This window comes from Crocuta crocuta, unplaced genomic scaffold (genome assembly GCF_008692635.1).
Source record: "Crocuta crocuta isolate KB4526 unplaced genomic scaffold, BGI_CrCroc_1.0 scaffold841, whole genome shotgun sequence".
NCBI lineage: Eukaryota > Metazoa > Chordata > Mammalia > Carnivora > Hyaenidae > Crocuta > Crocuta crocuta.
This window is the reverse complement of record NW_027531010.1, coordinates 222,604-236,702: the sequence shown is the minus strand read 5'-3', so window position 1 is coordinate 236,702 and position 14,099 is coordinate 222,604. Positions and strand designations below refer to the sequence as shown.

The 14,099-nt window shown below is 38.3% G+C and overlaps 1 protein-coding gene across 10 annotated transcripts in view; it reads left to right on the top strand.

The window, feature by feature from the left end:
* MPDZ (multiple PDZ domain crumbs cell polarity complex component) overlaps nucleotides 1-14,099 on the top strand; it is a 130,991-nt gene that overhangs the window by 93,159 nt on the left and 23,733 nt on the right. For 6 of the 10 annotated variants that reach the window (XM_077770825.1, XM_077770831.1, XM_077770826.1 and 3 more), the window contains 6 exons: nucleotides 2,737-2,835; nucleotides 5,832-5,994; nucleotides 7,761-7,957; nucleotides 9,060-9,151; nucleotides 9,368-9,458; nucleotides 11,595-11,675. In XM_077770825.1, the coding sequence (XP_077626951.1) occupies nucleotides 2,737-2,835; nucleotides 5,832-5,994; nucleotides 7,761-7,957; nucleotides 9,060-9,151; nucleotides 9,368-9,458; nucleotides 11,595-11,675 (723 nt within the window). The remainder of the gene's footprint in view (nucleotides 1-2,736; nucleotides 2,836-5,831; nucleotides 5,995-7,760; nucleotides 7,958-9,059; nucleotides 9,152-9,367; nucleotides 9,459-11,594; nucleotides 11,676-14,099) is intronic. The other 4 variants (XM_077770833.1, XM_077770830.1, XM_077770832.1 and 1 more) reach the window with 1 other exon arrangement.

Below are 14,099 nucleotides of genomic sequence, written 5' to 3'. Positions count from 1 at the left end.
TCATATGCCTGGAGAATACCACTGTTTTATCACCTGAGGTAGAATGACTCTTGATTTTATAGCAGTTACTCTAGGATAAATCTTGCTTAGAGTGACATGTCTAGTCAAGTTACATGTGACGGTATTCAGGGCATGTTGAATGCCCTACCCCAAAATAGGGCACATTGAATATTTTAAGCTGAAGGAATTAAGGAAAAGGCATGCTAGAAGGACTCTGACCTTCCCCTTCTCCCCTGATGTAGGTCATAAAACCTTCCTCTGAGAGGAGCCCTCCCCATACCTAGAGGAAAGGAACATCCTTACCTCCAAAGACAGGGACGCTGGGAAGAATCTGAATGAACAGACCTTGCTAAGTTTTCCTTAGTTTCCCCACTATGTTCATACTCTTTTGTCCTATCATATTTTCCATGACTTTCCATGCTTCAGCAAACCTACTATAAAAAAAACCCTTCAAGTCTATTTCTTCACTTCTTCCTTATCTAATGAAGGCTCTTTGTCACATAAAAGTTACCGTTAAATCAATATATATTTTTTTCTCTTGTTAATCTATTTTTTAGATTAACAGAGATCCAGCTGAGAACTTAAGATGAATAGAGGAGAGATATTTTTCCTCCTCTACATACACATTCAGCTTTAGGAAATCAGATTTACTTTTGCATTTAAAATGATAGCTGTTTTCAGTGATTTACTTCCTTGTGGAAATAATCATGTCTCCAGTAATCTAAAGGGGAAAAAAATCACAAATACAGGAGACTCTCTTAATGGACAGTGTTTTATTTGTAGGTACAATAAAGCATCAAAAAAATCCAGTACATAGGATGAAAAGATAGTCAATCTCTAGATTAATCAAGAATCAGAATTTGACAGAATAGAGAATAATCATAATAATCATTATAATAATAAATTCTGTACTTATTATTACTGACAGTTCCATCAGTTGGACTACATCGTCATACCAAAGGGTAGACCCTATTAATATGGACTAGGGAATGTTTTTGTCCTTCCTGTGCTTCTTCTTAATTAATAACATTTTGATTTTTATCAGCCCTTCGAACTATAAGTAGAAGCTTCATCATTGATTTTTAAATAAAGAATATGGCCTGTTCCTATAAATTTCTTCATAGTAATAGATCTACCACTTCATTTGCTATACTCATGCTGTACTTTATACTCTGCTATCAGGGCCAAATTCTAATCCTATAAGAGCTACAAATTAAAAGGAAAAAAAAAGCAAAACAGAAAACTAGAGCTGTCATTAAATATTCCATTTTTTACCATTATGGTTTTTTTAATTGTTCTACAGAATTATAAAGGAACTTTAAAACCTAAAAATTCCATATATGAGATCATAAATAAATTCCACCTTCAATAGCATGGAGTTATTTGGCCTAGAATATGCTTTTAATCTCTGCCTAGTCATTTCTTCCACCTTAATAAGTGGTCGTGTTCCTTGGCATTGGTGATCTTTTCTTTTGTAAAGCAGGAGTTGACATTTAAACTGAAAAGCAGAGAGAAAGTTGAGATGAGCAGAAATGTCATTGTGCCCATTTCTTTTTCCCATCTTCCCTCTGTAGGAAAAACATTGCAAGAAGAGCAGATTGAAAGGGTAATGTGGCATAAGCTTTAGTACAGGCGTACTGAGGATAGAGCCTTTCCAGAGTATTCTCCCGTACAGGGTGGCATCACATGACAACCTCTTCTTACTCCTGATGCTTGCCAGTAGGGCTTTTTTATAGACAGAAGTAACACAAACATTTAATTGGAGCCAAAATGAATTTTAAATGTCTGCAATTTCCCCCTGAAAGATACAGTCAATAAAAGAAGAAGATGGTGGGTATGAAAAGAAGAATAATTTATTGTGCTAAGGAAATTACTTTCATTTTTTTTTTAAACTATGAAAATGCTAAATTCTATCTGGCAGTCATCCTGCCTTTGATACATATATTCAACTCCAGTAGTCCTAGCTCAGGGAGTATCTCAAGCAAGCCACAAAATCTGTGAGAAACACTCTAAGGCAAGACTTCAATATATTCATAGCCTCATAAATTCCCACTCACATGGGAACTTTTATAGGAAATTTTTAAAAAATCAATGTTTCTACTTCTACAAAAAATGGGCAGGAATAAAGAACACCACTGTACAGTGGTATGTTTCTTTAAAATTGTTGATTTCATTTTTTAAATGGAAAAGTACTGTTGACCTGAAGCAACCTCAATATCCAATCTAAGTTTGAAAATTTTCCTTCTTGGGAAACAAGATAAAAGAATCATGAAGGTTACCAGTGAACTAGCAGACAAATGTTTAATTTGCTGCAGCTGATAGTCCATTCCTTTTTTGTTTAAAAAAAAAAAAAAGCATAATTTGCTTTTAAATGTAAACAGAAAGCATTTATGGTTTTCGTTTTGAAACATGTTTACTGATTTGCACGGGACATACATGAATCTATAGAGTGGACAAAGTATATGTGATAGTGAAAAGAGAAGAAAGGTGGTTATCAGTTTCACCAGCTCATATCCCGCGTAGTTTGTGGCCAGATTTAAATTGAGGGGTAGATCCAGATCTCCTAGAGGTAAACCTTTAGTTCTAGACTGTTTAACATGATGTTGCTCTTAATTACTAGATCTGACTGGATCTACTAATTTCACACTGTTGTAGAAGTCAGTACTTTGTTCTTAAGACTTGAGTTGTTTTAAATATATTTCTTTTGCGCTCAGCGCCTCTTATGTTTCCTTTTAGAAATCCCCTTTGCCTTCCTTGCCGCACAACCTTTACCCTAAGTACAACTTCAGCAGCACTAACCCATTTGCTGATTCTCTTCAGTTCAACGCTGACAAGGTTGGATAATGCCGTTGTCTTGCCATTCATTGCCTCTTGCAAATGTTTCGTTCTTTGTTATGCCTTTGTCCTAGTTCACTGTTGTTTACTAAATTTGGGCAGGGGAAAAAAGACAAAAAACTGTGTGTTGGAGTGGGCATGCAAATCCTTTCTTAAGCACATTTTTTTGCCCGAACATACTCATTTTTATCGCTGAAATTAGATGGCTCTTCTGAATAGTAAGGGAGAATTGTGAGTCCAATGCCTTCCCTGTATTTTGGTGTGAGTTAAATTTTCTGATATTTAAATTTTTGTTAGTTGCCAAATGTATGAACTGCTTTCACACATAATTTATTTAAAGCCTTGTATTGATTTAAATCCTTCTCAGACTTATATACAAGGTGGTCCTAAAAAAGCCCTTCTGTGAGTTAATCAGTCTACAAATAATTGTGTATATGCAGGAGTGTGTTGAATATTCATAGAGTGTGTCCATGTAAATGCCTGAATGAGGAAACAGGCCACTATTTTAATGCCCATAAACCTGTACTTGGATAGTCTCATATTCTCATGAAATTATAAACCCAGAATTGAAACAAAAACTGACAAGAATCTCTGTATGATAATTTGATCATGATAGGAAAGAAAGCTTTCAACAATTTCAGGAAACATTTTATGAATATTCATTGGGGTTTCACGTTATTGTAATATGGATAACCAAAGATGTTGTATCTGAAGGAATATGTTTTCTGTTACTGTAGGAATTACAGAATTCAAGTAGAGTTACCTTCCGTTGTTCCCCAACTAACCCTTTTGCTCCCACACCATTTAAGGTTTGTCTCACTGTGAAATTTTCATGAGTAAGTAGGTGTGTTACAGTGTGCTATGTGTGTTTTACACTTGTGTGCATACATGGCATGGAGTGATTTCAAGGGCACTTTGCATTTTTTTGCCAATGAAGGCTAAACGATCTTTGTTGAAGAGTTATATTTTCATTAATAAATCCTAAGTGTCAACCACGAGCTAATTCCACGATCTCATTGAGAATGAGGGTTTCAGGAGTAGTTAAATAGAGTACCTAATTGCTTGCCCTTTAGTTAATACAGGCTCGTATTTGTTTTATGATTAATCAGTAATGTTAGGACACTGTTTTAGTTTATTCACAGATTGAAAACATTGTGCCTAAGTCAGGTCCTAAACAGTTTTTTAGGCAGATTTTGTGATGTTTAAGGAAACAGCTCTGGAAAGTTACGCAGCAAGATCTATAATATTTACATCTATAAATTTATTAAAATTATGGGAAGTTTAAATCAGATTTTGTTCCCCCTTTTAAAAACCAAATGGGCTTAATTTATACTTGCTAATTTTCTCTTGTTATAGAGAAATTGTTTTTATTTTTACCAGAAAAAATGTAAATTACATAAGCTCCCCCCGGCCCCGCAACCCGTACATTAGTGTGTTAAATGAACCTGGTTTGGGTCAAAGAAAATTTTTTGTTTGTGGACATTTTTATTTGTACATTGTTGATTTGAGGGTTTTATGGCACAGACTTGGGAAGATGTCAAAGGTTTTGTTTGCAATGGTAGTTTTTGTCTGGGTGGCCAGTTGTGTGTAAACCAAACATTTTAACACAGTAGATTCTGTAGCTTGAAAATCTATTGCCTATAAGTCTCTACCAATGAGTTATCTGTTACTTTGCCAGAAAAATAGTAATTGATATTTATTAGGTTCATTTTGGGGCAGCTTAGAATCCTGAAGTGGTTTCTGAATCAACAAAGAAAGATCACTTTCAGTGCTATAAAGTTGTAGTATATAGGTGTATTTTGTGACATTCTAATTCTTGACACCAGTTAATAATTTCTAAATATTTATGCATGCTTATCATTTGCCGTGTTCTATAGGAAGTTTTTTTTTTCACCACAATCTTTTTCCAGATCCACACATATAAAGTGAGGTATATCAGAGGGACTTTTGTATGGAACAAAAGGGCAAAATAAACAAGAATAGGAAAAATTTAGATTCAGGGAGTCAGGGAAAGCTTCATACCATGGATAGAACTTTAACTAGGTATCTCTGACTGTTGAATTTGGTGCTAACTATGGAAATTAGAGGAGACAGAATGGCATAATGGAAAGTGCATTGGATTAAGAATTAAGGCAAAAGAAATCTAGTACCAATGTGATTTTGAACAAAATCTTCTCGTGGCCTCAAGTTTTTCATCTGCAAAATGAGTAAAATGAACTCAGTGGCTTATGGGCCTTTCCAACTCTAAAATTCTCTTTGATAATCTGTAATATAAGAACTTGTTACCAAGTGTTTTTTTTTTTTTAAATAGGACCAATAGCCCTAAGTGATAGCAAGTATGCCATACTTTGGGTTTGTATGAAGTGATCTCTCGTGTTTTCTCACTTACCTTGTGAACTCCCTTGGCAAGGGAATGATGGTGCTGTCCCTTAAAACCTGCTCCTCAGATCCGAGTCCATGTGCTCCCCTGGTAGATGAACCTGCATGTGTAATGCTCATTATCATGGGTTTGTTAAGAGAGTTTTTGGAGAGAGGATTCAGGTAGCAATGAAGAATTCTTTATATATAGTCTGACTGCTAACTTTTGAACTTCTATTATTGTTTGAATAACTTAGTTCAAGTTTTTTCTAGTTTCTAGACCCACAAAATCTTGCCTAGACCCCTCCATATTTATGAAAACTTCTGAAGGAGAATTTTCTTTTCCAAAAGGGGAAGTTTGGACAGTTTTTTCTATCTTAAGTCATTTAAGCCTTCAAATTGAAAAAAATCATTGCTCTAAAATACCAAATAACAGTTTAATGAATTATGCTCTGAACATACTACATTTTTAGTATGCTTAAACTGTACCTGAATCCTGTCTACCATTATATATACATTTTTATTGTATATGTGTTAGATATTTTAAAACCAGTTTTTGACATTATTGTTTATTTCTTTTTCTTAAGTTGTTCTTCCTTAGACTGCACATACCCACTGCATTCTTCTTGTTCCCACAGGCACCCAGTCAGTCAGAGTCAGAGTCAGAAAAGGCTCCATTGTGCAGTGTGCCTCTGCCCCCTTCTTCAGCATCTGCAGAAATGAGCACTAATCACGCACACTCATCTGCAAGCAAAATCTCAGAAGATGTGGACAAAGAGGATGAGTTTGGTTATAGCTGGAGTAAGTTGTCTTTTGTGATGCGTTCAATTTTAATGGAGACATTAAAGTAGCTCTGGGTTTCTCAAGGCATATGCCCTGGATGGGTAAGTATGTTTCAGCTTTAGTTATACATCCTGCGGTTTTGTTTGGAAAAAATACTTTTGTTTTGCCTGGATACTGCACACAATCCCAAAGCATGAAATCATATTCTTCCTTTCCTTTAACTGAGCGTTCCTGCTTAAGCCCATTTTGCCATTTGTGTGAGCGTTAAAGAGGGCAGGGGGAAACTAGTCCAGGATCCGCCACCTTGTGGTCTTGAACAGGTTGTTGCCCCTCTCCAGACCTCATATCCCTTATTGTAAAAGCTGGTTGCTGTTCATATCTGTCTTGAACTCTGGTGTTGTCTGTACCAGGGTGGTAGCATAGTACGTGTTAAAGTAAAAACTTGGGGCATTTGACAAGTTGCTTAACTGCCTCTGAGTTTTTGCCCAGGGGCTGTATCTCTTTTGAAAGTGCAGTCCTTACTCAGGTCTCTAACATCAAATTTGATAATGTCTGAGGAGTGCAAACCACAATGTCTGATGCACAGGAAGCATTCAAAGGCAGCCATTATTAGGAGCCATGGGGTGTCTCTTTTTCTAATGAAATAGGCCTTTTTGTAAGGAAATATTAAAAATTTAGCAAAAAGTTACTTATGTATCAGTGCTTTAAAAAGTTCTGTTTTAAAAATATAATTCCTTTAAGAAAAGCATGGTATATGCTTTTAGGGAGCATAGGGTATAAAGGTTGTGCTGGTAGATTCTAGAAGGAATCAGGAAATGGCACTTTATGAAGTTGGTGCAGGTAAGAATCAATATGGAATGCAAGACATGAGCTGTACAGTAAGTAACATTTTCTAAGAGAAGATTTGTAAAGTTTGCAGTTTTCTAAGCCTATTTTCAATAAAATCAGAATATATTGCTAATCCATTGAGGTGACTGGAATAGACTCTGAGGAAAACATGAAAGGGAATGTCATGTAACAAGCTACTCCAATACTTACTGGCTTAAGGAAACAGTTTATTATTGTGTCATGGTATTGTGGTTGACTGGGCTCAGCTGGGCTGGGCCTTGAGGGTGGCTCACTCACATGACTAGAAATTAGTGTTGGCTCCTGGCTGGTTGTTCATCTGGGCCTGTGGCCTAGGGCCTTGCCCTCTCAGATTCAAGAATAAATTGTACCTCTTGAAAATGTGGAATGGGAGAGTTGAATGGTCTCATCTAATTGAGAACATGGGTCCTAAATCTGAGACAGGTACATTGATTTGTCCTGGCATAATGGCTCTGTGCATAAGAAGATGCATCCTCTTTATTCTGGGTGTACGTACCAAGCAGATACCCAACATGGTGTGACATGTAGGCCAGTTTTCCTATGGAAGAAAAGGCTCCACTAATCAGTGAAGATAAATCCTCTGAATGTTCTCTGCAGATTATGAAGTAGTGCTTTGTTTTAATCGGAGTCTTTTGAGAGTTTGTTAATATGAATCTCTAGGGCCTGATCACCCAACTGAACTGATTAATTAGACATGCCACTGTCTGCACCCTAGATGGACAAATTCCTCAAAGTTTGGGTGTTCCAGGAAACTAGTCTTGACGCCTCAGGGACTAGATTATTTAGCTTTCCTTAACTGCCAAGGATTTATATTTTGGTCCAAGTAATGCCCTTTTAAAGCTAAATAACCCTCCATAGTAAAACATCTGGCTGTGAATTAACCTATAATTTTGTTGTTGTTGTTCTGTTGTGTGTAGAAAATATCAGAGAGCGTTATGGAACCCTAACAGGAGAGCTGCATATGATTGAACTGGAGAAAGGTCGTAGTGGTTTGGGTCTAAGTCTTGCTGGAAACAAAGACCGATCTAGGATGAGTGTCTTTATAGTGGGGATTGATCCAAACGGAGCAGCTGGGAAAGATGGTCGACTGCAGATTGCAGATGAGCTTCTAGAGGTAAGTTCTTAATGGAAAATGCTGAAATCAGTCTTGTTGAATTGGTGCACTGGAGTCATCAGTTTCCAGAAAATCCACCCGGGCCTCATATGGTGACTGAGAAAACTGTTGCTTGCCTAATAAAATAGATGCACTGCAGCAAGTTTGGCTCTAAACCAAATCTCTGCTAAGTAGAGTCCATGTTCCCATTAACTTCCATTAAAAGGTTGTGACTGTGTAGCACCAGAAACAATTTTTGCCCCAAGACAGTAATAAAGATCACACTTAAAAAACATTTTTTTGTGTGATGCATTTTTATTAGGAGCTTTTGAAAAGCCAAATGACCAATCACTCCTTAGTAATGAGGGTGACCCACTGGACATTCTGGAAGTTGAATTCCTAATGGTAGAAGTGATAGGGGTGGGGTGAGGTGGGGTCAAGGTTAAGGCTAAATAACGAAAACAGTAACTCAGCCCTCCAAACCAAATAAATTTCTGGACCAGACTTTATAGTGTTTAGAATCACATGTGGTTGTTTCATTTGTCCTTGCCTCCTGGAGACTGGGATCCATGTGTCTTTATAATGCCTTAATCCTCTTCCTTGCTCTCCTGTGCTTCTCCCTTGGCCAGGAAGGTTCAGTCAGCATTGGCTAAGTGACTAGATGACCAGCAGGTTCCATTAGGTACTGTTCTGCTTGGGCACTTCCTGCTTCCCAGCTGCCTAGTCCCAGGGTCTGGGTCTTGAGACTAACCAAGGTCTATGACCATAGGGGATTTCCCCTGATGATCTATGGAGGTCACTGGTGCTTCCAGGAGAGCCCTTGCTTTGACAGAATGTGCTGGAACCCCAGTGCTCACCAGGAAGCTTACTCTGCCTTTTGTACAGTCATTCTAAACTTGCCTCTTTTGTCTATGGGGATCACACTACACACATGTCCTTGTAATGTCGGCTTCAAACATGAGGTTTTCTTTATTCACCTTCAAAGTCAGGTTCATGTTCTTGGAAGGGACACAGATATAATATTTTATAGGAAGAAAAAAGTGACCTTTTTATTAGCTAACTAGGATGGTAAGTTAGCAGAATTAAAATTTCAGGCTTAGTTAATGCTCTTTGTTTCTCATAGATCAATGGTCAAATTTTATATGGAAGAAGTCATCAGAATGCTTCTTCAATCATTAAATGTGCTCCTTCGAAAGTAAAAATAATTTTTATCAGGTAAGCACTTTCTTTTTCTGGTTTATTAAGTACTTTTTATTAGGCTTTCAATTCAGAGTTCTATTAAATGGAAATAATACATTTATAAATGTATGAGTGTTACAGAGCCAGGTCTTTGAGGTTGCAGAATTTTCTCTAATCTTCTGAGTCTTCAAGTAAGAGAATGAAAATAATATGAATCATGATGCTGTGATAGGTCAATACTCTTTCTTTTAGAAATAAAGATGCAGTGAGTCAGATGGCTGTATGTCCTGGAAATGCAGTAGAACCTTTGCCTTCTACCTCAGAAAGTTCTCAAAATAAGGAGGTATGTATCTTGTATTTGCTTCTGTGGGAAGCTTTGATTGATATACTTTGTATTAATTCAGTGAACAATTACAGAGCCCTTACCAGGATGTTGAAGATAAATGACTCATGGACTTGGACCCTAAGAAGTTTATAGCCTATTGCAAGAAACACTCCTGTAAATAGACACACAACTTACATGGGGCCTGCATGGGGAATAATGAAGGTAGAAAAAGTTGTTAAGTCTCCTTCTGGGGAGAGAGTGACAGTGACTCCCTAGGAGAGGTGACACATGAAGTATATGTGGGAATTAAACATGGGGTGCAAATATCTTCCAAGCTGAGGGCATGGACTGAGGAACGGCCTGTGGGCTGTGGCTGATTCAAGGAATGAAAATCACAGGGCATCACAGAATAGTGGGAGGTGGGGAGTGGATTGCTTGTGAAGAAAGGGTCACTGAGAGAGAAGAGGTAGGGTCAGATCATGAAAATCATGATGGAAACTGTCTTTGAGGCCCTGGGGAACTCACCAAGAATTGCATTTTGAAATACTTCTTTGGAAATGGCACAGAGAAAAATGAGAGGTTGCAAGGAAGAGAAGTTAAAGTAAACTTAGGAGGAGGAAGAGGAGAAGGGAGAATGGAAAGGGGAGGAAGAAGGAGAAGGAGGAGGGAGGAGGAAGAAGGAAAAGGAGAAAGAAGAAGAAGAAGAAAAACAAATGGTCATGTCAGAAGTTCCAGAAGTTTAGGATCAAACTTAGCATCACCTTATTCCTAACTAAATGTACTCAGTGAGGAACAGTGAGTGGGTGACCATCTGTTTATCCAACAAGCATTTACTGAGTATCTGCCTTGTACCAGGTGCTGCTTTGGGGTTGGAATGGGCTGGTGAAGCAAACAGACAAGATGTAGAAAGCTTCATGTTGGCTCACTTAGTGACTTGTAGATAGCTGACTTTTACCAAAAAGAATATTAAAAACATATATCTGTAAAAATAGAAAACATTCTATTTGAGGCACCTTAAGAAGAAAGTACCTGTTGAAGAACCTGGGAGAAGTGTACATCGGGACACTTAGTCTAGAGTTTAGAGATGAATTCCCATAGATGCAGATTTGTCATTTGTTCGCCACAGAAGCTGAGGTTCTTATATACAGAAAATACTTAGAAAAAGAGGGCAAAAGTCAGAATTATTTAATAACAACAAGAGGAAGCCTAACAAAGAGTGCTCAGAGGTAATGAGGAAGGACCAGCTGGCATGTTGCATAGCAGCTGAGGAGTATATATCTTTCAAGAAAGAAGGGTAAATTCTCCAATGTTGAGGGTGGCAAAGAGGTCAAATGAGGTGATGATTAAAGAGAGTCCATTGGACTTGGCAGCTAGGTGATGGTGTTTGAGAAAGCAAATGGTGGCTTAATAATTAGGAGAGAGAAGATAATGGCTAGACGGTGACATAGAATTTGGAGTTTTGGGGTGGGAGTTTTGATATGGTAAAGCTTCTGATACTTGTTTAGGATGAATAAAAGGAGGCAAAGAGAATGAAGAGAATAAAATAAGAAGCTCTGATGATCATGGTGGAAGAAGATGAAGATACAGAAACACTGGCCCCCAAAGGAGCACACACACACTGGGGGTGTCAGTACACATGCAAGCCGCTTGTTCTGGTGAACTGAGCAGCTATTCACAACGGTGCACGAAGCGAGTAGGTTTTCAAGATTAGAAAGGAGAAAATTTTATTTTCATATGAATGGTACTGCCTATATCCCTTCGGAAAATGGAATATTTTAATACTTTTCAAGTAAAACATCTAATAGCTCCCAAATTCGCTTGACGACTAACACAGTGAAGAGGAGTGAACAGTGCCTCTGCTGGTGTTCTGTGTTTCCGCGGGTTTTGCCACTTGGTAGCCGGGTTGCCATTAGATTCCACTGTAGGATAAATACAGGCAGCCTTAAGAGCCACTTTGTGTCTCTGTCCTCTAAAAAATTGCTGTCTAATCACACCTTATTAGTATTTTGAAAAGAGTCTAATGTTCATAAACGTCATGAGATGTTGAGATAATAATGAATTATAATACATGAAATAATTTTGATTAAGTGGCCCTTATTAAGCAAAAATTCATAACACTCAGTTGTCTGTTTTGCCATTCTTTCCCTCTGTCAGGCCGAACCAAGTGTTACTACTTCTGATGCACCTGTGGACCTCTGTTCATTCACAAACGTGCAGCATCTGGAACTTCCCAAGGTAAATCTGCTTTGTGTTGGATGAAAAGGTGTGAATACTTTCCCACCAGTGATCTAATTTACTGGTTCCCAGACGTGTGCTCTCTAGACCAGCAGCATCAGCATCACCAGGGATCTTGTTAGCAATGTGGCCACTTGGGCCCGCCCACACCTTTTGAATGAGAAACTGTGGGGGAGGGCCTGCAGTTTGGTTTTTTATAAGCCTTCTTGGCGATTCCAGTGCACATGGAAGTTTGAGAATTACCACATTAACTGATACTTTAGCCAGGACTGAGCTTTTCCTGCCTTTATGATTTTCCTACAGTATGATGTTCGGCAGTCTCTGCTTTGATACATTTACCAGACACCTGTTGTGGACGACATAAAAGGAATAAAAACACAAGTTAAAGTCTTTGTCCTTCATAAAACTGAAAGCTTCATTAACTAGAAGTTTCACTGATCAGCATCAGTGAAGTATTTACTTTTGAAAAGATCTGAACCTTAGGTTCAGACAACCACTTGAGGGGCGCCTGGGTGGCTCAGTCGGTTAAGCGTCCAACTTAAGCTCAGTTCATGATCTCACGGTTCGTGGGTTCGAGCCCCGCGTCGGGCTCTGTGCTGACAGCTAGCTCAGAGCGTGGAGCCTATTTCAGATTCTGTACCTCGCTCTCTCTCTGACCCTCCCCTGCTCATGCTGTCTCTCTCTCAGAAATAAATAAAACATTTTTTAAAATTTTAAATAAAAAAAAGATCACTTCAAAGAAGTGATTTCCTGAACAGAAACCTAGAAATGCTTTCAGGAGCTGCAGGCTCATGCTCATGCTGGAATGCAGGCAGGCAGTAGATGAAGGAGAACATAGGCAGAGATGTGGAGTGTTCAGGGCAAAGGGGAGGGCAGGCGGGGCGGGGCAGGGCAGGGGGATAGTGGTCCAAGTAGTACAGCATACTGACCACCTGGGCTCCACAGTCCTGTCTGTCATGTTCAATCCTTGCTTCATCAGGTACATACCTGACACATTACGTGATCTTCCTTTGCCTCCATTTTCTCACCAGTAAATTGGAGATGATAATATTACCTTTGACTTAATTTTAAAGGTTAAATAAGTGTTTGCATGTAGTTGGCATAAAGCCTGGCACACAGTCTTCATTGTATTTAGGGGGGAAAATGACTGTGGCTATTGATTTTTTCTTTTTTTCAATAAATAATCATGTGCAAAATGGAATGCCCTGGTCCTGTCATTTACTACACTTAAAAGAAGTCATTATTATGCACTCTTTGTGTTATAGGTGGAAGGAGAACATTAAATCATTAAGGTTTTTGCCTTTTCTGCAAAAAGGTTCATACACTTCAGGAATCCCTCACTCAGTTGCCATTTAAGAGAGAGGATACCTTTCTTTCTCTCCTGCTGGTTTCAGATTGGGTTTCCTTTTCCTCTGAAATCCTGAAGTGTCAGATTTATAGTATTTAACAGTGCAGTTATTTCCCTCTAGTTTGTTAATTTTAAAGCATTTAAATGTAGGCTGGATTCATTATATGTGCTTTTTCTTAATGCAGGTTTATGCTTATATTTAGAAAAGCCAAAAATAATATATATATATATATATTTACAAATACTTTTCATGGCACTGATTTAATTTATTTGCCTATGGTTTAATATATCCTAGAATATAATGAGTACCCAGGAAGTTTTGGGGGAATGACCCAGCTAAACAGATGAATAAGGAACAGAACCCTATAGCAGTTGAGCATGTAGACTTAAAGCCAAACCTTCCAAGTCAGAGCCCTCTTTTGCCTCTTAATAGGCTGGGAGCTTGGACAGGGCTCTTAATCTGGACAACTTCCCCTCTACCAAATGGAGATCATAGTAGTGTTCACTTCATAGAGTTGTACTGAGAATGAAATTATGCTGTGTGAAGAGTCTAGAACCTTGCACACATACATCAATATTGCCTGGTTTTTTTTTTGTTTTGTTTTGTTTTGGTTTGGTTTTTTTTATTGTTATAGTTATTAGGAAAGGAGTAAGCTGGCAGAGAGATGTCTGACTGCTTCCTGGCATTGGTTTTTTGTGATGCTTTCTCCTTGCCTTAGTCTACCTGATTAAGGTGTTCTGTAGATGGTTAATCACACTAATCTCCTGTTTATAATCTTTCAAGGACTTCCATTCCCAGACAGATAAATTCAAGTCTCTTGGCCTGACATTCAGCAGTGGGGGTGGACAGAGACCTCCTTTGTCTGTCAGAACCCTTTCTGAGTGATCTCCCATGAATCACTTGGAAACTTGATCTCACTGGTCCTCACTCTCCTCTTCTGTAAATAGGGCTGCTTGTATCAGGGGTTACTTTTTGGCTCCTTTAAGCTAATGGGCAAGCTGCCGTCATTCTATGGCAGCTTAAGGGTTGTTCTCTGCCCTTACCCTCCTTCTGATTTATTCACCAAGTGTCTGTC